Source organism: Culicoides brevitarsis, chromosome 1, assembly GCF_036172545.1.
Source record: "Culicoides brevitarsis isolate CSIRO-B50_1 chromosome 1, AGI_CSIRO_Cbre_v1, whole genome shotgun sequence".
NCBI lineage: Eukaryota > Metazoa > Arthropoda > Insecta > Diptera > Ceratopogonidae > Culicoides > Culicoides brevitarsis.
The window spans coordinates 35471486-35499456 of NC_087085.1; the positions used below are offsets into that span (position 1 = coordinate 35471486).

Below are 27971 nucleotides of genomic sequence, written 5' to 3' on the forward strand. Positions count from 1 at the left end.
TTATTAGATAATACAAGTCATCAGTCTCCTCAAGAGTTGTTGAATCTGCAATAAGAAAAAAAACTCGTCATTAGGGTCAAATGTTACAATATAACTCGTCAAATTTACCAATATGAGAAGTAATTAACTGGCAAATGACTAAATTTTTGTTTTGTTTTTTTTTTCAGAGTAGTAATATGTAAAAGAGTTAATTCAAGCAACAATCAACGAAACACAGCTTTAACTAGAGTTTAAGAGAGACGCAATAAACACACAATGAAAATGGCATTACGCTTGCGAAAGGATGTCCAAAAAGCCTCGTACTACGTCTGGTTTCTTGGTGCCCAAGAAGCTAAAGGACTGAGGGGCTCCAAAGTCTTGTTACCGGCAATCCCAAAGCTCTTAGAGAGAGCCCGGATACAAGAGCCGCTAAAAGTCACACTACAAATTTCACACAAAGGACTGAAAATTATTCAGGTAAGGCAATTACTCAAATTAATGATGATCGATTATAAAACATAAGAACAAGCCATATGAATGAGGTCACTACACCAATTTTTCTTCTTGACTTTTAATTTATGCTAATCGACGACATTTTTAATGACATTAAGTGTTGAATATAAGTCACAACAAAGCTTTCTCGTTTTTTTTTTTGCATAACTGTTTAATGAACTACACAAATCGTGTTAATCAAAGCGAATAAATTTTTGGCCATTTCCCATTCAAAGTCAAGAACGGAGTCATGTTAACCGCGTCGTCGTTGTCGTTTGTTTACTAATAATAAAAACAAAGTGTATCAATACGATGGCGAAAAAAGTGCCGTTAATGTTTTCCAATAAATTAGATTAAAAAAGCAGCACAATTGAATGGGAATAATCGTGACCATTTTAAGCGACTTTTAATGATCTTTGATTCGATTCTTTTACTTTAAGTGTGCGAAATAATTTCTACTGAATTCTAAATTGAATAACTAGTTTTAAATTTTCTTACAATTTGAAAGAGACAAAAATTTTCTAATCTCTTTAATTTCGAAAGCTATCAGATTTTTTTTCTTTAACATTCAGAATCTTTTCAAAAAAGAAAATTATTTTAATTAAAAATTTAATTTTAAAAATTATTTTAATTAAAAATTTAATTTTAAAAATTTTATTAAAAATTTAATTTTAAAAATTTTTTTAATTAAAAATTTAATTTTAAAAATTTTTTTAAATTAAAAAATTTAATTTTAAAATTTTTTTTAATTAAAAAATTTAATTTAAAAAAATTTTTTAATTCAAAATTTAATTTTAAAAATTTTTTTAATTAAAAATTTAATTTTAAAAATTTTTTAATTAATTAAATTTTAAAATTAATTTTTTAAAAATTTTAATTATAAAAAATTAAAATTTTAAAAATTAAATTAAAATAAATTTTAATTTAATTTTAAAATTATTTTTAATAAAAAATTTAATTTTTAAAATTAATTATTTTAAATATTTGATTAAAATTTTTTAAATAATTATATAATCGAATAATTTTTTAATTACTCTGAATCTTTTAAATATAAAAATAAATAAGTTAAAGTTATAAAAACTTTAAATTCTAAAACATTTATGAAAAAAAAATTAAATTTGTGAATTTTTCAATTTTTTTAAAAATATTTTTAATATTTAAACTTAAAAATATTTTAATTATTCATAAAAAAAAAATCTTTCAGAGTAATTTACTTACAATTTTCTCCATGCATGTCCATTTCTATACATCGTCATTGATCTGAAAAATAAATGAAATATCATTAAAATGAGTTATTATTACATTATTTATTTATAAATAAAAATAATAAATCCGAGAATTTCACTTTCATACAAGTTTTTAATGATTCATGAATACAAAAAAAGAGCTTGTAAATACTTTAAATTCCTTTGTTGCTGGTATTGTTGCAATAAATGCATTAAATTGATATTAAAAAGTATAAATAAATACAAAACGCGAAAATAAATGCCCTAAATTAATATTTTCTTTCATATTTCGAACGCTAAATAAATATGTATGTTGCTGGTCATTGCAGCATGGAAATCAAAAATTATTATCGTGAATATCAAATTTCCAAAGCAAACAAACAATTTTTATGTACAACTAACATTTTCTACTCATGTCATAAATTTTGTTCCATACAAAGTTGCAAAGATTTCATGATTCAGATTAATAAAAATTCACCTCTTGATACTTTTTTCAGGGTTCCACAAAGCACTTTATTCCACATGGCGCGATCACGTGCTCGATGCAAACCGATGATATTGTCGCTTGTGTCCTTTTGCTGTACAATCCGGCGACAAAGTGTCCTTTGCACGTGCACGCATACCGCTGCGACTCGGAGGCAACTGCCATCGCACTAAACGACCAATTACAAATACTGATCAATAGGCCAGATAATCAAAAGCGCTTTAATGAATTAGAGTCAAGGTAAGTTGGATTTATGATTTATTTTTACAACTAATAAATTCCCGAATGTGATGTGTGCGAGATGATGCGATCTAACAATTAATACTTAATTACGGGTGATGTTTCGTGCCACGACTTGATTGAAACCTTGATCAAAATCAATAATTTTTGCGCGATGGATCAAGTGACGATGACGAATTACAAGGAAACCAAAATTGTACAAAAGACTGCTGAATACAAAAGAAGAAGAAGCGACGAACCTGAGTCGATCACCTTGACAACCAACGTGTCAAGTCAATTACTTTCTATTCGACATAAATTCCGCATGCGAAGAGATAAACGCACTTTGGCGAATTTGTGTCACCAGAGTAAAGTTATTGGCATGCATGTAGCACTCAATCAATCAATTGTGCACTTAACTTCTTGGTTGCGTGTTGGAAATTGGAGAGAAAAGATTTAGCTGACGGCGAAGTAGAAGTGATGTTACTGAAAATTTATGTTGTAGTTAATGGAATTGGATGTCATGAAGCTAATTGTTTGATGTCAAGAAGAAATTTTTATGGAAAAAATTTTCATTTTAACAAGTTTCTCGTGATTTGAGGTATGCAATGAATCTTACACGCTGTATTTGGGAAATTTTTAAATTTTCTTAATTTTTTATGATTTTTTACTCAATTTCTTTATTTTTTTGTTGCAAAACCTTCTTATAGCCAGTCTTGACAAATTACAAAAAACCCTACAGAGATTCGCGAAACAGATTTTCAGTGAATCCGTTACAAAGTTTGTTTGAAATTTGAATTTCAATTTTAAATTGAATATTTTAGTGCAGTTTATCACGAAAATCCAAATTTTTTAATAAAAATATTTTAAGACTTTAGAATTATTATTAACGTATGATTTATTAAAATTTTTCAAATGGAATTTAAAATTTTATTATTGGGTTTTCCAACCATATTAAGGCGTCTTCAGAAAGGTTGTGAAGGTCTAGCATTGTCCCGTTAAAGCGTGTTAATAAGCATTCAAAAATTAAATGTTCCATTGTTTGAATTGATCCGCACTCGCATCTTGCATTGTCTGTTATTCTCCATTTATTTAAAAGATATTGACATCTTCCATGGTTACTTCTGACACGGTTCAATTTCACCCATGATTCACGATTTAAGTTAAATCCTGCAAATTTTTTATTTAGAATGAATAGCTTTTTAAAAAATGGATTAAAAAGTTAAAAATCGGCTCAAAATTGCAAATTTATCAAAACCATCAGTTGACAAATGCCAAAAAACTCGTTTATCTCTTTGAAAATTTGCAAATTTTTGAACCAAATGAACTTTCTTCGTTACATATGAATCACTTATCTCATAAAAACCGCACCAAACACTGCAACGCCCATAAATATTCAGCACTAAACGTTTCTTTATATTTTTTCATGGCCATGGAGAAAGGCATTTAACATGTAGTAGAGATAGTCGTTTTGTTAACATTTTCGTCTTAATTAACATAAATGATGGACCATGAAAGTATATTAAAAGTGTATTATGGATAACGGCACACGTAGTAATTAATTAGCATGTGTTTGAATATTTTTTTATCGTAATTTGCCAACTCACGCAACAAAACGGTGCAATTTTTAATCCGTCGCATTTTTTCTCTTCTTACAAATGCCGCCTATCATAAAATGTAACAAAAAATGGCCTTAACAGGGCACACAAATCTATTTCCTTGTCACGCTTCATTAAATTAATTTTTTGATATTAAAAATATTTCTTTCTTCCGATTTGTTTCGTCGTGGCATGGCATGGCAAAAATGTGCAGGAAACCGATACAGTTTAAATTTCTCACAACAATGAATTATCTCCAGCTGAGCGAAGGAGGCAAAGACTGACATTGTGTGAACGCTAAATTAAATCGATATATTGGGACAAACGTGTAACTTTTTTTTTCATATGAACGTAAGGTCTTAAGTCATGTTAAGTTATGTTAAGTTAATGAATCATCAAATTTTGTACTGTAATTTGCTCAAAAGTATCAAAAAGAGACATTTAGGTCTCAAAAGTTCAAGAAATGAGCAAATTTCAGTACAAAATTTGATGATTTATGAACTTAACGTGACTTAACATGACTTAACGTGACTTAAGATCCTTACGTTCATATAAAATTTTACACGTTTGCGCCTAATAAATAAAATTTTTATGAATCAATTGGACTTACCTACTTCACTTGTCTTCTATAGCGTGATTTTAAGTGAAAGTACTTACTTCTCTTTCTCTCTCTCTCCTCATGTTTGGTGACGAAAATTACTCGTTCGTTACATCGTTGTTAATAAAGTTATGAATTTAGACAATTTTTTTCATTTCGACAAAGGTGCGAAAGCATTACAAATTAACAACAACAATTCCATTACGAGTGTCATGTCATTGGAATTTTGCGACGATTCGTCGTAACAAAGACGTTACCAATTTGTGGTGTGAACGTGCCGTCGATTAAGATAATAGCGTGGAAGGGCTATTGTGCGCTAAACTTTACGTGGGACTTTTAATTATGAAAATTTAGTTTTTTCGAATGAAAGTGAATTTTTTTATGCTGCGCCGAGCTGGGAGGTTACATAAAAGTCATAAAAGGGCAACAACTACAAAGGCGCACACACAGAAGGAAAATCATGCAATATTTTTTGCGCCCTAAGGCACTTGTAGCATTCGAGATTTCCAATTTTGATAATCTTCTGTGAAATATTAGAAAGGTTTTAATATTTTTCATGAAATTTTTCGAGTCTCATGACGATTATTAGATAATCGATAATTTAGGGTATTTTTTTTTGTCTACTGAAATTACTTAACAACTTTTTTACTTAAAGACAAAAAAACGATAATTATGAATTTACTGAAGAAAAAACAGTTAAAGAGGTTATTGAACATTTTAACACGACACGAGTTCCATCCAGGGGGTCCCCTGATGATCGATGAAGAGTGAATCTGGGGCTCCGTTAGGCAAACATCAACAGGTGTTTTAGCCTTCATGCGATTAACTCAAGCCGTTATCGCTTCAAAAGTGTAAAATTTGCATGAAACATAATTTTTTTTTGCCGAGTTTATGTTACAACATCCACTTTGACAGTCGATTACATGTATTTATGTTGTCTCCTCTTTAAAATTCACAAGACACATTTGATGGGTTTGGCAAATCCAAATGGAAGGCATGGAACATTATTAATCATTTCCTATCCAAACGTTGACTTTACGTTACATGTTGCCTTTCATAATATTTTTCTATAGTACGATAAGACGTTGGAGAAATAAACATTAAAAAAAATAAAACGAATAAATATAAAAGTCGAGAAGCTTAAAGTTAGTGACATTTGTGCATTGAATTCGTAATTTATTTATCAAAACTGACTTTTAATAATAATAAATCGATGTGAGGATGTTGCATGACGACGTGAATATTACGTGGATGTCGGTTTAAGTCGCTGTGCGGTGAAAAGTCATGGCGGCGATGAAGAAATGATGTAAGAATTCCTTTCTTGGTAGTGAAGAATTATTTTTTTATTATTTGTATAAAAAAAAATTTATTGACTCGAATTTTGAGACGAAGAAAATCTAAAGTCAAAAATTTCTTTAAAAAATTCATAAGAAAAAAATTTTTTGTATCAATAAACTTATTGACCTTAACTTAAATTTTAGAAAAAAAAATTCAATTAAATTCAATAATATTTTTGATATTTAATTTTTTGGAAATTTTAATTTTGATAATTTTTATTTTAAATTTTTTAATATTTTATTTTAGTGAAAATATTTTGGCAAATTTAATTTTTACAAAGCTTAAATATTTTAAACAAAATTTTGAAAGTTTACAGCTCTGTTTTTTTAATTAAATTTGATTTTTTGCTTTTTAAATTTTTTTTTTAACTTTTTTTTAAATTTTGGTAAATTAAATTTTTGCACAGAAAATTATGTCAAATTTAAGTTTAATTTTTTTTTATTTTTGAAGCTTAAGTTTATATTTTTAAAAAATTCACTCTTCAAATTTTAAAAAAAAAAAGTTTATTTTATTTTTTAAAATTTATGCTAAAAATTTGAAAATTTTTTTTTAAAAGATTTTTTCATATTTTCAAATAAATTAAAAATTTTTAAGAAAATATTTCAAGTTTTACTTCTTCAAAATTAAAAAAAATAAATTTAAATTTAATTAATTAAATAATTAAATTTAAATTAATTAAATTAAATTAAAGTAAAATTAAATTAAATTTAATTAAAATTAATTAATTTAATTTATTTTTAAAATTTTTTTTTTTAAATTAAAATTCAGGTCAATATTTGCTCCAGTTTCATTCGTGCACATGCCAAATAATTTCTAATTACTCCTAAAATAGCCACATCCTCCGCATTCTTCAACTTTCTTGACCTTCTTGACACTCACACAACTGATTTGCATGTCTCTCTCTTCCACTTTCTACGAAATTCTTGTCTTGAACGAACAAAAATTATATGGGACACTAACGTATTAATACAATTTCTTTGTTCAAACTCTACTTCATGCATTGCCTAAAATATGAAATTCCTACACAACTTTTACATTACAACAATAAATACATGCCTTTATCTTGTTTTTTTTTCGTATTAAATTCCGTGTCTAAGTTGACTTGCACTTTTATTAAAATCCTCATGTAATTTACTGTCTTCATTTTTTTCGTGGCGTTTATCAAGATGATGACGATCTTTCTTTCTCTCTCTCCGTACTATGTCATTATTAAAATTTCTTTGCAGACACTTAGTTGGTTGGTACTTAGTAAAATGCAAATTTCGTACCACTTTTTGCGGCGTTTACGTGATTTATGGTGAGCGTCATGTGTTGCAAGATGCGTGCAAGTGTTTAGCCATTTTTATGCACATTGTAGGTAATCAGCGATCATTAAGAGATTTTATGGTAAAAGCGATAAATTACGCGGTAAGCAGTGGAAAACTAGGTAAAAACAGTGAAAATACCCGCAGACATGACATGACAGGGAGATGTGATTGTGAAATATGGAGAGAGAGATGCGCTGGTAATTTATCTTCCTCGATGTGCAGTTTTGAAGTTGCAGATTTAGGTTAGTAGGCAGAAATTTGTTATCAAATTACCAAGTATTTACATGAAGAAGTTGCATTTTTGGAATTCTATTTGATCTTTATAAAAAACGCAAATTTGTTAAGATTTTTTGCTTGGTTTGGAATAATTGAAAAATTGAGACGAAATCTATTTTCTGAATTTTTTTGCAAAGAATTTTTTTCACCATTAAGTAAAAATTTTCTTTTGAATTCAACTTAAGTTAAATTTTAAGTCAGTTCTTCAGTTTAAGTCATAAGTTTTTCCTCAAATTGATAAAAAATTGCTTATGACTTAAACTAAAGCTTTAAAAACGTATGTGACTTAAATTTTAACTTAAGCTTAATTCAAAAGAATATTTTGACCTAACAGACTTTTGACTTTAACTTAAGTTCAAATTTTTTTGAAATTTTGAACAAATTTTGGGAAATTTGGAAAAAAAAATTTAAAAACTTTGGTAAATTAAGTCAATTGATTTGACTTAAGTCAAACTTAAGTGACTATTACTCAAGCTTAAGTCTTAAGTCAAATAGTTTTGACTTTTGAATCAATAAGTTTGGCAGCCCTGAACTTTTTAAAGCCCTTTTTCAGCTATTCACTAATTTTAAAAAGCTCAAGAGGATCAAATTTCAATCCTTAATGAGTAGATTTAAGCTTTTTCAAGGTCATCCAAGGTCAACTTAAGTTCTTAAGACCCCAACTTAAGCTAATTTGAACTCTTTGACACTTGAAAAGCTATTTTAACACTTCTTCACAGGATACAAGTATCATTAACCTCCGTTAACTTAACCTGCTGTGATGAGCACAAACATTTATCGAAAGCGAAATGATAAATGTATTGATTGCAAAGATCAACAAACCCGCGCGCGCGTCATAAAATTTAATTACACTTCATAAATTTCTACAAATACTTTGTTTATTTACAATTTTTGCGAAACATTCCGTTAGCAATATTTCAAAGTAACGCAACGAGAGAGCGAAGAAGGAGGAGGAGAGAAGGTCATCCTCGGTCAGTTGTACAAATATTTTCGTGTTTCATGTCTACTTTTATCGCAAACGATAATAAATACTTTTGATTCTCTTCAATTATTTTCTCATTTGTTGCTCAGCGTCTTTGTCCAGCTTTAAATTTTTTTTTTGAAAATTTGAACAATTGTTTGATGTGTTTAACGATAGTGAAAGCTCAGATTTTTAAAGTTATGATTTTTTTTCATGCGATATTTGGCCTAATTTAATTTATTTTTTGTAACTGAGACAGAACAATTTGCCAAATTCAATAAAAAAAAATCAACTCGATCATTTCTAACGTTTTCATGTCAAACAAATCGCTCAGTTTAACGACCTTTCCTTTCAATTTTTGTGCATTAAAGCTCGAGGTCATCAACTCTGTGGTTGGTTGTTTGCTACAAACTGCACAAAAAACATCGACATGTGCTCCTTTTTAATTAAGACTCAATTAAATCTCTGTTTTTATGTAAAAATTTCGCAACACTCCCATTTTTAGATCTCTAAAAGCGACTGTTCGTTCACCTGTTTTTGGAAAAAAAAAAAACGCAAAAAACATAAAACTTGCGACACTTTTCATGAGTGAGCACCATAAATAAATATCAACGTAATTTATGCCGAGACTGTCGATACATGTCTGTCGGTAATTTTTTTTTTCCGCAAATATTTATTTTTTTATCGAGATTTTGCGTTAAATAAAACTGTGGAAAGTCGATCAAAATTTGCGTTAATCTAAAAATCTATCTAATCATGTCTTATGCTTGATACTTAATGATAGATAGTAGCAACTAGTTGTTTAGCTACTGTTATAGATCGCTAATTGTATGAGCCGAGCTACATAAACAAAGATAAATAATAATGAGAAAAAAAGCAGAAAATGTTAAATAAATGTCTCACTTTGTAATTTATTATGCTTTGAGATGAATGTAACTCTATTGCTTCTGTTTTTTTTTATTTATTTTTTTCTTGTAAAACATACAAAATTAAATAAAAAATAAACAAATGAGATTATTATTTAATCTGATATGCGATATGGTTCTTGTCTTGTGTGTGCAAGAAAACAAAAAAAGAGGTTGATTAATAAATTATATTGTTTGAAGAAATGAAAAGAAGAACAACAGAAGTTAATTATTATGCAATTTTTGATACGGTAACGAAACAAAGGATGAGAATGAGGCGACTAGAACAACTTGATTGAATTGTTAGGTTGGAATGAACGGTAAATGCATCCAAAATAGGGCATTTTTGAATAGTTATTATCAGAGTGAAGGGTTTTTTGACGTGATCTACTTGTGGTTTAATTTTTCAAAACTTATTAAATTTTTATGTTTCGCATTTTTTATTCAGAGTGTCTTTTCTTTGCCAAATTTTCATTTTTATTATTATATTTTTTCTTTTAAAAGAAATAATTAAAAAAATAATTTTTTTAATTTAAAAAAAAATAATTAAATATTATTTATAAAAAAATAATTTTTTACTTAATTTCTCGAAAAAAATTTTTTTTTTAATTTTTTTTATGAAATTAATAATTTTTTTAAAAGGTTTTTAATTTTTTTTTTTCAAATTTAAGTTGAATTTTATTAAATATTTTTAAAATTTTATTTCAATTATTTTTTTTATTTTAATTCAAATATTTTTACAAAATTTTTTTTTATTCAAAAGAATATTTTATTTTTATTTTATTCTATTTTTATTTTTTACAAATGAAGTGTCAATTTTAATGAATTTTATAAAATTTTTTTTTTTTTAATTAAATTTTACAAAATTTTCATTTTTTTATTTTTATTTTTTTTTCTATTGAGAGAAAAAATTAAAATTAAAATAAATTTAAAAAAAAAAAAAATTATTTTGAAAAAAATATTAAATATAATATTTTATATAATTTTCGAAAAAATTTTAATTTTTTTATGAACTTAATAAATTTTTTAAAAAGTTTATATTTTTTTTTTTTTTGCAAATTTAGGTTCAATTTTATTAAATTTTTATTGAATTTTATTTAAATTATTTTTTTATTTAAATTAATTTTTTATCTAATTTTTTTTGCAAAAATAGATTTTACAATTTTTTTTTTAAAAAACCAACTATCAAAAAAAAAATTTAAACTGCTCTTAAAACATTTCACACATAATTTCATATAAACACCTCATCACTGCGAGACATAAAACCTTCGCACTGAAATGTGTGTTGCTATTATCGCATCAACCCACATCCCATAAGACAATGATTGACAACCATATTCTAAATTATGCATTATTACCATAACCCATTCATTCATATGTTCGCCACAATCCACAAAAAAAATTACTCTACGGAGAAAGGCCCTTTAAGTCATCGCAACACTTTTTCTATCTGTGTTTATTTATTTTCAAACAGAGAAAAATAAAATATCGAACCGTTACACAACTCCAACCATATTTAATCAAAGAATTGATTACTTAATAGTTTTTTACTGCTCCCAACCACATAAATCACATGCACTCACGTGAAATACCGCAGAATGATATGAAAATGTTATTTCTTTTATTTTTTCGAGAGACAAGATTGGAAAAAATCACATAAAATGAAGGTGTAACTTTTTTCCATCTCTCGGTCTACGTAAATCTGTCTGATACTGAATGAATTTATGAATTCGATTATAAAATGCAGTTACGGCGGTATCAATAGGTTTGGCACAAAACACCATGTGTGATTGTTGTCTATGGACATTGGGCAGCTAGCTACAAATAACGGTTAGGCAATTTTTGCAAGAAAGTTCCCGTTTCGCATAACCAACAAATCACGTTCGATTGTCATTTTTGGTTAAATTTGCACAAAAGCAAAAAATTTGATTGAAAACCACATATGGGCAAATAAAACGGGGAGGGACATTTATGACACTTTTTCATAAAAAAAACATTTTTTTTTGTATCACGTAACAAAACCACGCGAGAGAAAATTTTTTTATATGACATGAAAAAGTGTCGTTGTCACCGCCAAACAACAAGTGCTTATAAGAAATCCGAGCTACTTGAATTAATTGACAAGTATATCTTACTGTACAAACAAAAAGATTTTCACACTCTAAAAATTAGTGATCTCACTTTTTTTCGTCGTGACACCCGCATGCTCACAAAAAATAATAATATTGGTTCTGTCTGTCCCCAAAACCTCGTTACGTTAAGTAAATGTTTGCTTTGCACATCTTTAAATTTTTTTTCATTCACTCAATTTCATTCAATGAATGGAAATTTATCACCTAGATAATTTCTTGCCAGTAACGACAAATATTTTTTCTCACTTGAAGTGTTTTTTCGTGTTATTTACTTCTTAATTGTGAAATAGCAAAAAAAAAATGAAGATTCTGAATGACTTGACAAAACTAAAATTGGGCAAAATTTGAGGTAAATTTAAAAAAAAAATATTTCTCACAATTATTTTATGGTCATTCACCTCCACGGATGCCAATTGATCAATAAAATAAATCAACAAAAAAATCCATGTTTAATTGTTGTTTTGTATATTTTTTCCGCCGGATCTTCATTGATGCCGGTAATCGTTGAGTTCGTAAGAGTCAAGTGTCTCTTAAAGAAATACTTCAAAAAAAATTAAAACGTGGCGTTAATTGGTTTGAAGCTGAATCCAACTTGAAATTAATCGCTTTAAAAAAATATTACGGTTTTCATACTTAATCCGTAGCTGCGAGCTGTTGCTTTAATTCAATCTAATAAATAATATTAAGGTAAAAAAAGTACAAAATGAAAGCAACTTTTATCAACTTAAGAGACAGACAGATTTATCTCTTACGACCTCTAAAGTGATCTCATTTACATCTTTTGCCCATGTTTTATGATAGTTTGCATATAAACAAGCGCCTGTCGCTATTTTGTGTTAAAACATGAATTTTATCGTCTTGGAGGTTGGCATCTTTTACGCACCTCAAGCGGTTTTTTGTGCATCTTCGATGATGGTTAGAACGTCATGATGATCCCCAAGAGCATTTTTGTTTAAAGCATGAACAAACGTGAAATGATTCTTGAAGCGAATACTTACCTTTTTGTATGGTTTTCTATGAAATTCCATTCTGTTTGTCACTCTGTTTAGATGTCGCTGAGTTCGCTGATTCCCTTAAGATGGCGTTGATACTTATTTTAAGCGCAATAAGCCCATTGGTAATTCTGTAAGAGAACCATAGTAAGTGTTAGGTAAAATTTTTAGATTGTGCATTGGGTCAAATTTTCAAAATGTTCATTGGGTCAAAACTTCAGAATTTGCATTGGGGCAAAATTTTAGACTTTGCATTGGGACAAAACTTAAGATTGTTCATTCTTCTTAAAACTTCAGAATGTTTGAGAATCTTCATCAAAGCTTATAGAAATAGAAAATAAAAAATTATAAAAAAAAAATTAAAAATATTTTTTTTATAAAAAAAAGGTTCAAAAAGTTAAAAATAAACAAAAAAAAATTTTTAATTTTAGCAATAGAAAATTAAAGCACCATAAAATAATAAAAAAATTTAAAAAAATTAACAAAAGTTACTGATGTAAAATTTTTTGACTCGAACAATTTTTATCTATTGCTAAAACTTGAAAAATTGACGTTTATTTTTAACTTTTTAGAACCCATTTTTATAAAATTTTAGTTTTAAAATATTTTTTTATAAATTTTTTATTTTTAAATTTTTATTTCCTATCTTTGAGTCTATCGTTTTAATTTTGAGACACTTTTAAGTTTTTCGAAGGAAAAAGTTTTGAGAACTTTCATAAAAACAATTTAATCACTTGCATTAACGCAAAAAAGCATGTAATTTAAAGCAACGATAAAAATAGTAATAACACACAATTTATTTATTAGAAAAGTCGTAAGGCACAAAAAAGTTTCACTTGTGGCGAAAAGCTGTAAGCAACCAAAGAAAATGAAGAAGAAGAAGGTGCAACACAAAAACATATTTTATGAATGGATGACATATTCGATAAACTTGATACACATTCACAGAGAGTAGCTTTCATCGTTAAGACTAACGTTTATGTACCTTTACTTTGTGACTAATAATAATCATTATTTTGATAGCCGAAGGAAATTTCTTTATTGCTTTTTGTTGTTTTAAACTTGATGGGAAATATTTCGCTTCAGTTCAAAACAATGTCCAATTATTTATTAAATGAAAGTGTTTCCAGCGCGATCAAGACTACGCATGATCATCGACAGACCGGCTATCAAAAAACACTTTTCTTGTTTAAGTTGCTGTAAAGTAATTGAGCTTTATACTTTTTATGACCAGCTCATGTTTTTTTTGCATATTTAATGTGTCTTCGATGCTTTTTTTTGTGAGAAAATGGGGACAATTTGTACTGAAGTAATTTTGATAAATAAAAGTGAAATTTGTTTTTTCAATAAATCGTACATGAATTTCAAGTACAAGGTGAAAGATGACACCCTTCAGATATGAAATTGAAAAAAAACACGTTTTAGTCATTATCGTCAATGATGATGATGATCATGACTTGGGGACATTAAATATTTTGATTAACATCTTGGCGAGTAAAGTGAATGATTAAAAGTAAAAATTATCTTGATCAATAAAAAAGTGTGATGTGCCAAAAGCGACTTGGCAACATCGCAGGTGAAAAGTAGTTTTGTGATCGATGTCTAATGACAATTTCGAACCGGAGTTGCTTGTTTGCTGTCAATAAGTCATAAAAGTGAGAGAGTGAAAGAGGAAAAAAGTGTTAATTTTTTTATTGGTTTGTTTTTATGAATAATTATAAGTAAAATTAATGGACAAAAACATGTCGGTGAGTCATTTAAAAATATGAATTATTACTAAAAAGAATGTGATTTCACAAGTTTTTTAAAAAATTTATGAGTAGTTTCATTAAATATTTTATTATTTTTTTTTTTGTATAAGTGCAGCTTTGATCAATTTCTTGTGAGAAAATATGAAATTAAAATTCTAAAATTTAAAAATGAAAAATAACTTACCGGAAATTCATGTCAGAAGATTGTTTTTCATGAAAAAAAATAAAAATTTAGAAAAAATTAATAGATAAAAAAATTAAATAAATAATTAATTAATTAATTCAAATTAATTATTACTTTTATTTTATAATTTTATTATTATTATTTTTATTATTTTATATTTTAATTTTTTTTTATTTAATTATTTTACTCAAAACTAAGGAAAATTTCATAAAGTAAAAATTAAAAAATCAGAAAAAAATTATATCGAAATTTATTATTTTCACAAAAATTTTAAAGTAAAGATAATCTTTTATTGCAAACTTTAATTTAATTTATTTTTCATTCTTTTATTTTTTAATTAAAAAAATAATTAATTTACTTTTAAAATTTTTTTCGTTTTTTTACACCTTTTTTATTTAAAAAAAATTTTTTTTCTTCAATTTTTAATTTTTTTTATTTCATTTCTTTCGCTTTCTTAATTTTTAAAATATTTATTTTCAACAATGGAACAAAACATCTTTCGTACCAATTCTAATTGTCGATTACAATTTACCTTTACAAGCAACTCAAATTACTTCTGACGTATTTCTAACGAGAATTAGAATTACAGAAAGTACAATTACCAGAAGATAATAACTGAACATGAAGTTAAAGAAAGAAAGAAACAAGAAGGAAATTCACATCAACATTTCCAGTTAGTTACCTTTAACTGTGGGGACCCCAAGGTGCTCGTTCTTGTTCTGTGTGTAGTGATTAGAATAAAATAAAATGAAATTATGTCTGTAATTGTATCACGTTTATTGGACTTTGTACTTTTACGAAGAAAAGGGAATTGCAAGAAACATCTTTTGCTTTCATAGAACAAAATGCGGAAGAATAACAATGGAGCAACAACAACAACAACAGATATTCTTGTCATGATAAATAACACGCAAATTAACTAGCGGACTGTGATGTAAAATAATTTTTCTCTCTCTTTCAGTGCATTAAAGAGTTATAATTATTTTCTTATTACCATTGGAAATGTGCATTATTACACCGCGCAGAATGACAATAAATTGCACAAAGTACACACAGAGAGAAAAGTTCTCATGATCATTAGGCATTGTTTGGTGTTTGTTTTTCTCCAACTTCAATGCTGAAACAATGCCTGAGTGATCTAGTTCGTTGTGACAGTTACAATTGTCGTCAGCATTTAGCTGTTAACCAACATGTTCTTCCAAGTAATTAATAAGAAACGAAAGAAGACACGAGATCGGAGAGTTATTAATTACCCAGTGGGCATTTTGTGTGTTTTTTTAAGTGATCTTGAGCTGAAAAGAGGGTCGTTTAAAATTTTTAAAGATATTTTATATTAATAAAAAATTTAATAAATTAAAAATTATCTTCTATAAATTATATAATTCAACTTTAAAATTAAATATTAAAATTTATTTTTTAATTTTTAATTTTTTCTTCAATTTTTAAAAAAATAATATTTTTTTTTTGATTTTTTAAAATTTATATTTAATTTTATCTTTTAATTTTTTTTTGTATTTTTTTAAATTTATTTTTTTATTAATGTAATTCTTGATAAAATTATTTTTCTTTTAAATTTTAATTAATTTTTTTTTCAAATTATATTTTAAAAATTTATTTAATATTTTTTTTATTTTTATTTAGTTTTTTAAATAATTATTCTTAGTTAATGACCTAATTCATAATAATTTTTTTTTAATTTCCAATTTTTTTCAAGTAAAAAAATTCTTTTAATTAATTTCTTTTTAAATCATATTTTTTTTAATTTTTAAAAATTTTTTTCACCCAATTTTGATTTAATAATTCGATTAATTTAAATTTATTATTTTAATTAATTTATTTTTTCAATAATTATTCTTAACTAATTTCATTAATTAATTTAATTTAAAATTTTCAATTAATTTTTCAATTTATTTTAATTTTTAATTTAATTTATTTTTTATGTAAAACCTTATTTTAAACATTTACTTGAATTTTCATTAAATTTAAAAAAAAAATATTAAATAAAAAAAATTATGATCTTTTTCAGTCCATGAAAGCCTTAAAAAACGCCACAAAATTGCCCATTGGGTAAAATTTAACCAGCAAAACAATCGTTTAAGGGTCATTTATGTGACATGTGAATGTCGTCGTCATCGTCTAATGACTGTCAGAACCTTATCTGATCCAAGACTAAATTATGTCAGAAAAATGAACAATAGAATATCATCACACTTCCCGTAAATGCCGTCAAAAAGATAACGATTAATTCTCCGGCATGACACGAAATTCCCACAAATCTCCGTTCTAACTCCACGTTCTCTATAATTATGTTTGTTTTGAGCTCATTTCTTTCTCGCCATCAGTAAAAGAGCCAGAAGTGAGAATTGTACTTTTAATTGCCCCACAATTTAACTGTTAAACAGCTATTTGCATCCCACGTTACACAGGCCACCCATTTGATGTTTTGTTGTGCTGCTTTCACGTGATTGTTTCTTTTCAACCATATATCATCAACCGTCGTCGTCATAACAAAAGTGCAGCATGTGAAATTTTTTTGCCGTGCTTTGACATTGACCTTGTGTACTTGTGCAGAGATTATTGTTCCATTCATTTTTTTTCGCTGCATTTTTGTGAACAATGCACTAAAACTATAAAATGAGTTGTAAAGTGAAAATTACCTGAGGACAAATTACTTAAAAGTAATTTATTTGTACTTACTTGCGTCCCATTCCATGATCATCTATGATTACGTTAAATTATTATTCATACAAAATTAATTCATCAGCGAGACCTTCATGCGTGATTTAAGACGACGAGAGTGCCAGCAGTGATTATATTTTGATGACATTGCGCAGACACGGTTCAGTTGACAGCGTCATGCGATAGTTCGTTAAGTAAATAATGAACATGAGAAAAAAAAATTAGTTGTCGATGATGTTGTTTAGAAAGAGACTTGAACAACACTTTCTTCTGTCAATTTGTCACTACTTGTACTTTTATTAATTTATTAAGAGATTTAAATTTTTTTAAATTATTTTGTGGACCCGTAAACTTCGTTCTACGTTGAAATTTTTTTTAATTATTTTTTTTTTCCTTAAAGTTGGTTTCTAAATAAACAAGTTATTCGCAATTTTTTAATTTTTTGAACATTTTTTTGAGTTTTTCAACTCTAAAAACCTTCTTTAGATAAATATAAATAATTTTTGTCTCAATGAGGAAATCGCTCAACTAGATGGTTTTTGAGTTAAAACGTTACAAAAAATTTATGGAATACCTAAATGAATTTATAGTTTAATTAATTTATTAATTTTTATTTATTTTTTTATTTTAAGGCTTTTTTATGTTTTTTAAATTTGTTTTTTAATCAAAAATACATAATTACTTTTTAGGATTTATTTAAAAATTTTAAAACTTCAAAATAATTTTTTAAAATTTTTGGCTAAATTTTTATTTTTTTTTAATTTTTTTTTAATTTTTTAATGTTTTTTCAATTTTTTTAAAATTTTTTTAAAATATTTTTCACGATTTATTTGAAATTATTTTTTTAATTTTTGGCTTAATTTTTAAATTTTTAATGCAAGTTAAAATTTTATTGATATAATAATTTTAATTAAAATTAATTAAAAATTAATTTTCTCAAATTTCCACACAAAATAAAATTTTTCAAGTTTTTGCATTACATTCCATTTCGGGGCATGTTGTCATACTCGCGCAAGCTGCAGCTTCTTCCTCCGTCAGCGGATCTGGTTTTCGATAATCGCAAGCTTTCTTTGTGTCATCCCAGTACAATTGATTTCCCCATGGCGACATCCATTCAGCCATCCAGGGCATAGTTTGAACCCCTGTACAATCATTCTTATAAGGACATCCAGCATGACATTTCCAGAAAAATAGCTTTGAACATTTATCCGCAATGTGAAAAGTTTCGTCATTTTCTGTTATATTATTGTACGTAAAGACAGGACACTGAGTTTTGGGACACGGCATGTAATTTTGCGCGCGAATCGAAAAAATTAAGAAAATTTTTACTAATAAAAGAGATACTAAATTCATCTTTAAAAGCTTACTCGACTCGAATTTTTCACAAAATGACTTAAAATTTGGCGAAAAGGTTGAATTTTATACAAAATTAGGAATTTTTGAACGTGAGAAATGAAAAATAACAAAAATTCTAATGTTTTTTCTATAATCTCGTACACTAAAGAATTATGTAATTTTAAATAACGTGTCGTTTTTTCACGGCAAACTTCAGAAAAATTCGAAAAAAATAAAAATAAGCAAATTTTATTTTTATTTAAGCCTCATTTTTAATTAAATGCTTTTAATTACGTATTAAAGATTTTTATTTTCAAATATTAAATATTTTTTATTTTATGGCTAAACTTTTTAATACAAATTAAAAATCTGTTGATATAAAAATTAATTAAAATAAATATAAACAAAAAAATAATTTTTAAGTCTTTGCATTGCACTCCATTTCGGGACATGAAGTCATACTCGCGCAAGCTGCAGCTTCTTCCTCCGTGAGCGGATCTGGTTTTCGATAATCACAGGCTTTCTTTGTGTCATCCCAGTACAATTGGGTCCCCCAAGCAGGTACCCACGCAGCTACCCATGGCATTGCTATTAGTCCTTGACATTCTTGCTTATAAGGACATCCAGCATGACATTTCCAGAAAAATGTCTTCGAACATTTGTCTGCGATGTGAATAGTTTCGTCATTTTCTGTTATATTATTATAAGTAAAGACAGGACACTGAGATTTTGGACATTCCATGTAATTTTGTGCGCGATTCGGAAAAAATAGGACACTTGTTAATGCGAGAATGAACAAAAAATTCATACCGAGAAAGTTACTCGACTCAAATTTTGAACAAAATGACTGATATTTCTGTCAAAAAGTTGTTTTTATACTCAAGAATTTTTGAAAATGTTTTTTCTAAAATCTCGTACACTGAAAAATTATGTAATTTTTAAATAAAATGTGTCGTTTTTCACGGCAAATTTCAGAAAAATTAAAAAAAAAAATAAATATAAGTTTTTAGAGCAAATTTTATTTTTATTTAAGCCTCATTTTTAATTAAATGTTTTTAATTAGGTATTAAAGAATTTTTATTTTCAAATATAAAATATTAAAAATTAATTATTTGATTAAAAATTAAATAAATTATAAATTAATTTTTAATACGAATTAAAAACATTGAAAAATTAAAAAATTTTTTAGAAATTTTGTATAAAATAATATTTTAATTTTTTTTTTTTTTAAAATAAATTATACATAGCTATTATTTATTTAATAAAAAAATTTTATTATAATTTTTAATTATTTTTATTAATTTAAATAATTTTTATATTAAATAAATTATTTTCTCTGTTTATTAAATATATATTAGAATTTTACCTAAAAACAAGTAAAAAAAAATTTTTTTTGATTTAAGTTTAAGAATAAGTTAAATAAAATAAGCTTTTAGATTATTAAAAAAAAAATAAAAATTTCAAAGTAAAAATTCGAGTAAAATAAGTGTCAAAAAACGAACGAGAAAGTCTCTTCTATGGCAAATTTTAACAAATGACTCAGAAAACTGGCTTCACCTTGCGTGAATTGCACATTGATCACCATCACCGCAACATTTGTTAATATTTATGTACTTGCCAGACTCATTAATTTTCTTCTAATTTTTTTCACTTTCACACACGTTTTGCGATTTTTGCAAATGTTTCACGAGTTTTGCGAGCAGAAAGTGCGTGATGCTTCATTTTTGCTTGTTTTTTGCTGCATATTTGTGCGAAATTTATGATCACGTTTTTTTTTGTCGATGATTTCAGACGCCGATAAAAGCGCGTTAATTTTTTAAACACTTTCTCAAGCAAATTTTTTTTTTGTTTTTTCTATTTCCAGATTAGGATATCAGAGCACTCCATCGTCCGTTCCATCGTCGGAGCCAATTCCAACGAAGCCGAAGCAAGTCACGCGTCGTTACGAGTCACCGCGACGCTTTGATTCGTCGCTCGGCAGCGACACGGGCACAAGTACACGCGAATCCGAATGCAGCGAAGAACACTCGCCAACAACGGGACCAAAGAGCCCTCTCGCACATGCCGGTTCCACGAAGCTATTTGACTCGCTCGCCGCCGAATTGCGAGCCAAGTTGAATGGCAACGGACCGCCTTTGTTACTGCCGCCACGCGATTACGACACCGTTCATCGATCGCAAGGGAATTTAGCTGCCATTGAGTTAAGAAGGTGAGATTTTTCGAATTTTTTAAAGAAAAAAAATAATTTTTATAATTTTTTTTTAATTTTTTAGATGCCGCAATCAATGCATCGTCGGAAATAACATCAAAAACTCGAAGCAAGTCGTCTCGTCACGCGGTTCTTCAGGAATTGGATCCGATTTGGCGCCCAGTCCTGAACGACATGATGGACAAAGTTCAAGCGGTAAGCAATCAACTCTCACTTTTTACTCGAAACACTTCGAAAAATCAATAAATTTCATCTTTGCATCTTCGAACGAGGCAATTAAAAGGCAATTGAGGTTATTTATCAAATAAATTTCGCTCTCACTTCAAGTGTGGAGACGTAACATCGCATGTTGATCAAGAAAAAATTATTGAAATCCTGAAAACATTCAAGTGTGCTTTCGACAAGTGCGTGTGAAACTAATATTTACACTCCCATTTTATGAGTAAATACAAAAAAAAAACCAAACAAACAAAAAAATTGAAAGCAGTTCAGATTCATATCTCTAAGAGTCTCTATTTAAGTAATGTTTGCAATCAATTCGCAAAACGAAAAAAAAACTTTAAACACGAGGCAAGTAATTGTATGAAATAAAAAAAAATGATGAGTATTGGAGTAATAATAATTATAATTTATTTTTGATTCAATTAAAAAGGCAATGAACGATGACGTTAGAGGTATGTGGAAAGACATAGAAAACGTTTTTACAACGATTGTGAACAGATTTCATGTTAGCCGCAAGACTACTTAGAAAACATGATGGATATACGTATCTCTTGATCTTGTTTCTTGTGAAGACATAAAGTGAAGAAATAAGTAACAAAAGATTAGGAAAAAAAAATCAAAGTAGGACGTATGAGTGTTGCAAAATTGATGTTCACATAGGAAAATTTTTCATTGAGAGTTTTGTGGAAGAATTTCAAGATGTTTTTGTTTTTCACAAAAAGGGCTTTAAAATTTTTTTAATATGAAAATTCATTTTTTTGTGAGAATTTCTGATCTTGAAGATTTTGAAGAATTTTTAAATTAGAAAAAAATAGAAAATTTTTAAATAGAAAAAATTAAATTCAACAAAATTAAAGAATTTTTCATATTTAATGTTAAATAAATTAGTCTGAAACGTCTCGAATTACACTTCAAATTAAGGAATATTTAACATATTAAATTAAATTAATTAATTATTTAAATTATTAAATTAAATTCATAATCAAATAAAATTTTTAATAATTTAATTTAAATATTTAAGAAATTAGAACAAATTTTATTTTTTAAAAATTAAATTAAAATCGAAGTAAAAAAATTAATTAAAAAAAATATTTTTTTTTAAAGAACATTTTATTTTTTTTTTATTTTTATTTAAATTTTATTTTTTTATTGACTTTTTTTTACGCAAAACCAACGAAAAAATTGAAGCAAAGTATTTTATTTTCCTTCAAAAAATAAAGAATTTTATGAAAATTTTGTCAAAAAGAATCAAGTGATGGATTCAGAATACCTAATTCTAAAAGAAGAATAAATTTTCTATATTTTTACTTGAACAATAAAAAATATTTAAATATTATTTAAAAACTTTTAAATTTTTGTCCTGTAAATCTGATTCAAAAAAATTAGAAACGTACGAAAATTAAAAAAAAAATTTTGAAAAAAAATTTGAGTTAGGTATAGAAATATATTTAAAAAAAAATAATTAATAATATTTAAAAATAAAATTAATTCAACTTTTATAAAAGAAAATTTTAAAAATATGAAAAAACCTTAAATTTTTATTTTTTTAAGGATAACTTGAACTTTTATGTCAGTTTAAAAAAATTTATCTAAAATTTATCTATTTTTCAACAATTTGTCATAAAACTCATAAAAAATATTTTTTTTTCAAATTCTACGAAAAATTCACAGCAACCATAAAAATTCACAAGAGACTGATTAAAATATCTTCATAACAATTTTTCTCATTAAACCCACTTTTATATAAAAATTAATTAACCAAACACCTCCACGTCTCATAAAAAATTACAAGTTAATTACCTTTCAATCGAATGGTTCAATAAATCGGAAGCAATTAATCGACAGCAGCAGCAAAAAATGTATCAATCGAACATTATCAAAAGTGATATTTCTGCCAATTTCTCCTCCCATCATGTCACTAAACGACGATTAAACGCCAACGAACTCTAACATTTTTTTTTTCATAACAATTTAAAACCCGATCATCAGGATCTGTGTCTCGGAGAGACAGAAAGTAACCAACAACCGCAATAAATAATAATTTTTATCAAGCTGGGTAAAAGTAGTGCAAGTTGTTTATTTACTTTTTTTTCAGCATTTAACATGAGAAAAAACGATAAATAGCCTTCTATGAGCATCGACCGATTAAAATTGTTCGCAGACCAGACAAGCAACTAGACTAGATACACGCGCAGTGTACAAATAAATTACTTTGATCAATCAATAAAAAATAGATAGGTAATTATGTCTGTAGCTGATGTTATGAAGAAAAAAAAAATTGAAATAGATTTTTAATCGATTTGAAAAAAAAATATCACTTTTTGCACGATGATTAAACGTCGAGCTTACATTGACTTACATTTTTAGATCGGGTAACGCGTTGTGTAAGAACAGATGGTTTAAGACAAGAAATTGCCAGTAACTGCTGCTGGTTGAGCGAATATGGGACTGAAGTAGCTCCGTAGTCTAATTTTGGATTTCAATTATTTCTTTTTAACGAAAATGACCGACTTACTTCATTACTTTGCACTTTTTCATCAGTGGCACTGCAAACTCAAGTAGAAACAATAAACAATCCCCACGAGAGTTCGCATGGTTGTCATCAAAGCAATTAACATAATTTAATTTTCAACATCATACCAGCAAATGAGCATTATTGTCGACGAAGTATGATTGTTACGAGATTATTTTTTCGCTTGTAGGCATAAAATGTGGAGTGTCGTGGAGATTTATGAGAGATAAAATCATGATTTGGAGACGCGATGTGATGTAACGAGGTTTTAAGAGCAAAATTTCTTTCCAAAAAAAAAATAATGGAAAATTCATGAAATTTTATTTTTATTTTAAAGAAAAAAAATTTTTAGTTTTTTTTTAACAAATTTCTTCAATATTTTTTTTTTTTAATTTTACCCTTTTAAAGAAATTTAATAAAAATTCATTAAAATAATTATTTTAGATTTTTTTTAAAAAATTTTTACCAAATAATTATTTTTTTTTTAAAAATATTTTTTTTTTTAATTTAATTAATTAATTTAATTTTACTTAATTAATTAATAAATTTGAAAAGACAAAAAAAAATATTTTTCAATTTTTTTTTTAATTAAATTAAAAATTAATTAATTAAAATTATTTTTTTTTTTAAATAAAAAAATTTTTAAATTGAAAAAAAAAATTTAGTATTTTTCACGAGACGAAATTTTCATGATTTTTCAGAAATCTTCTACAAAAAATATTTTATTTTATTTAAGGGTTGATTTTTAATTTTAATTTAATTCGAAAGTAAAAAATCAAATTTTTATCCGTCACCTAATAAATTTTTATTATAAAAATTTTAAATTTTTAAGCATCAAAAACTTCCCAATCACTAATGAAACAATCTCCAATCTTCAAAAAACTTTCATACCAAATCTCAACTTTAAATCTCCATTCTCCAATAGTTGCTGCCGTTGCATCAATATTCTTATCTGAGACAGGCACCATGTCAAAGCTAATTTCCTCTCCTTTTTTAAAAGGACACGAGTGAATTGACTTTGTTGCTCTGTAAAATGGCTCAGCTTGTGACTTCATATCTTTACAAAAATCGATCATGATGCGATTATATTCTCCAATTTCCCATCCAAAACCGATTTTTCGCTCGGTAGAAAATCGAACCTTAAAAAAATTAAAAAAATAATTAAAATTTTATTAAAAACTAAAAAAATTTTTACCTTTAACGGACTTTTTACGTCTTGTAACACTTTGAACTTTCCTTGCGCGAAAAGTTGACCATCCTGCGTGACAATTTTAAAGCCCGATGGATCCACTCGATTGAACTGTTCACTCGGTAAGCAGCTTCGCACGCCGAGATCTTCATCCATTACGGGTTCATAACGCACCGCAAAAATTACTTTCACACAAAATACGACAATGAGCAAAGTTTTCATGATAACTGATAAATTGAACTTCGTGGGCAGTGAATTTATATGCAAAAGGGAAATGTTTACTCGGTAACATTGTCGGAAGTATAGATTCTTATCATGACGTGTCAAACAGCCTTTTAGAGGTGTTTTTGCCGGGTAATTGTTGCAAATTGTAATAATTTTTGCCAATTGACACCTGTTGTGGGCGTTTTTACGGTAATATTTTTGCGACATGAATTGTATCAATGTAACGTGATTTTGAAAGGGAAATTACAATTTTTTTGTTCTTATCGAAAATTTCCATTACATTTTGTCGTTTAATTGGTATTTTATATTTTTTAAAAGAAACTTCGCAAAAAAAAAAACTAATTTTAAAATTTTTCAAAAAATTATTTTTTTTAAAATTAATTAATGAATTATATTATTAATAAATAAATAATTAAAAAAAATAATTTTAATTTTTTTTTATTTTAATCATTAATAAATTTGTAATTTTGATTTTGAATTTTTATTTTTATTTTTTTTTTTTGAAAAAAATTGTACAAAAAAGTTTAAGATTAAAAATTATTTTTTTTCATAAATTTATATATGTAAATGATTTCTTATTCAATTTGTCAAAAAAAAACTCAAAATTAATAAATTTAAAATTATTTTATATACCTAATAAAGTAAAAATTGAATCTAAATTTATTTAATATTTTATTTAAAAAAAAATATTTTATTAAAAGTTTTAAATGTTTAAATTTAATTTATTCAAGTTTAAATAATTATTTTTTTAACATCTATTCAAAAAATATTTAAAATAATTTTTGTTAATTTTTTTTTCAATGAAAATTAAATTAACTTAAAAAATAAAAAAAAAAATATTATAAAATTAAAGTTTTATTAAAAAATCATTTTTAAAAAAAAAATAAAAAAATTATAAATCAAATAATAATAAATTTAATATTTAATTAAATAAAAAATTAAAATTATTATAAATATTAAAAAAAAATTATTTTTCATGAAAAATTTATTAAAAAAATATTTTTTTAGGAACAAAACTTGAAGCAAAAATTAAAAGTTGATTTTTTTACAGAAAAATCACAAAAACAACTTTCCAAAGACTTTTTCAAATGATAATTTATCAAAAAATCATCACGATAATTAAATTTATCAACGACACTCTCAATTTAATTTATGACTTAAATTCTCACACGAGCAATCGTTAAGCTACTAACTTAATTTCTTAGAATACAAAAGTGATGTTGTTATGCAAAACGCAAAAAAATAGAAGTCATTGACTTCAAATGGTCTTTCTTTCTTCAACATTTGCAAGCCACGAGTTGAAAGAAAGAAGGAATAAATAGACGATAGAAAAACAACAACAAAAACCTCGTTCGTCTTTATGTTGCTTCATGCACCCATGATAACGTGCTCGTTATGTTACAATTTTTTTTTTTATTTTTCAACTGCTTGAAGGTATTAAAGACCGAATAATGTTTATTTTATAAGACGAGAGAAAAAAAAATAGAAATGATAGTGAATGTGTATGCAAAAATGGAATTTAAAATGGATTTCTTGAATAAATTTGAGTCAGTGACATTGGATTCACGATTTTTTTTCTTTTTTTTCCAGACGAAGATTGGGTCAATGATCACCAAGAGTCAGTTATTATCATGCCAGCGACCCAAACGCGCCATAAGAAGGAAGAATACGCGAAACAAAGCAAGCCGATTTCGACGTACATTTATCCGAGGGAGCCTGTAAGCACGAAACATCAACGCTACCAACGTTCCTCGAGTCGCGAAAACAATTCGAGTCCCAAGGGATCGTTGAATTCGCACGAAGAGGAAGTCAAACCGGTCTTAACGAAGCCTGTGCCTTTGGAAAATCGCTTCCGAGAGGTGTTCAAGATGAAAGATTATGACGACAGGAAGAAATATTCGTCGGATGAGGATAGAATTGTGGTTGAGGAGCGTCATCATCATCAATCGAAGGGTAGACCTCAACCGAAATATTTGCCGGAAATCGAGCCTGTTGAGGTTTATAAGAAGCCTTACATCAAAAATGGCAAGAGAGATGCGGATTATCGCGGAAATAAGACCGACAAGCAGAAATATAAGGAAATTACGGAAAATCGTTATCGCACTGCGTCTCCCGTTCATCATCAGGAGGGATACAAGGGATATCGTGCTGCAAGTCCTGAACGCACAAAAAGCTTAAAACGTTATGAAAGTCGCGGAAAAGACGTTGAACCTTCACATCGTCGAGATTCGTATCGCGAACCCATCGACGACGGATATCGTTACAGAAATCGCAGCTCTGAACCGACACGTTATCGAGATAATTCCTCTCCCCCGCCCTTAATTGAAAATTATCCCCCTCATAATCCCTATAAACAGCACGAAGCACTGCCGTATCGCGAATCTATCGATAAAATGATGAAATCGCCCGTCATGCGATACAAATCCTTCGCCGAAGATTCGCGTTATTCGCAACCCCAAGACCCAAGCAACAACAAACACTCATGGGAAACGCGCGGAAAACGTCATTCATCGCAAAACGGAAGTCGTCACAGTCGCGAAATTAGTCCGCCAGATCTGTATCGCGACGATTCGCGTCATCATTTTGTTCAGGTGCACGCAAAACCGCACATCATTGACTCTATCCCGACACCCGAATCGACGTTGCAGAAAAAATCGCCGCGCGATCGCTTCCAAAATGCAAAGGAAAAGTTTCAGGCAATGGAACGCGATCGCATTCCAGACTTGCGAAAACAACCGGAACCAGTGAAGATGCAACGCAAAGCGATCAACGAGATGTTTGAGCAACGCACAAGTCGGCAGCAATATCACTCGAATGGATGGAGTAGCGACGAGGAAATTTCGCGTCCCACACGGAATGCGTACAAAGAGTTGCCTGCGCAACCACAGCCATATGCGATGGATCCGCCCGGAAGAATGTTGCCGTCGAAAAGTCTCGGAAATCTCGTCAAAGGATATCGACACAGCTATGCGGAGCCACGAAACTTTCCGCGAGTCAGTGGGCGTGTAGGACTCGCAGCTGTTAATCCATACTAAATTTTCAGTTTAGTAAAAAATTTTTTGGTTGACGCCATTTTTTCTTGTTTTATTCTAAAAAAAGACAAATTTTCTTCGATCCCATTTTTTTCACACACGAAAACAAGATTTGGGGAAATGTGC

General features: G+C 27.4%; 1 protein-coding gene across 1 annotated transcript; it reads left to right on the forward strand.

Annotated features, from left to right (window-relative positions):
- Nucleotides 1-261: 261 nt before the first annotated feature.
- Nucleotides 262-27938, forward strand: LOC134837737 (uncharacterized). Its single transcript, XM_063853124.1, has 5 exons — nt 262-456; nt 2195-2421; nt 20321-20665; nt 20730-20860; nt 26404-27938. The coding sequence occupies exons 1-5, from the start codon at nt 262-264 to the stop codon at nt 27846-27848; spliced, it is 2343 nt and encodes a 780-aa protein (XP_063709194.1). The 3' UTR covers nt 27849-27938.
- Nucleotides 27939-27971: the final 33 nt, after the last annotated feature.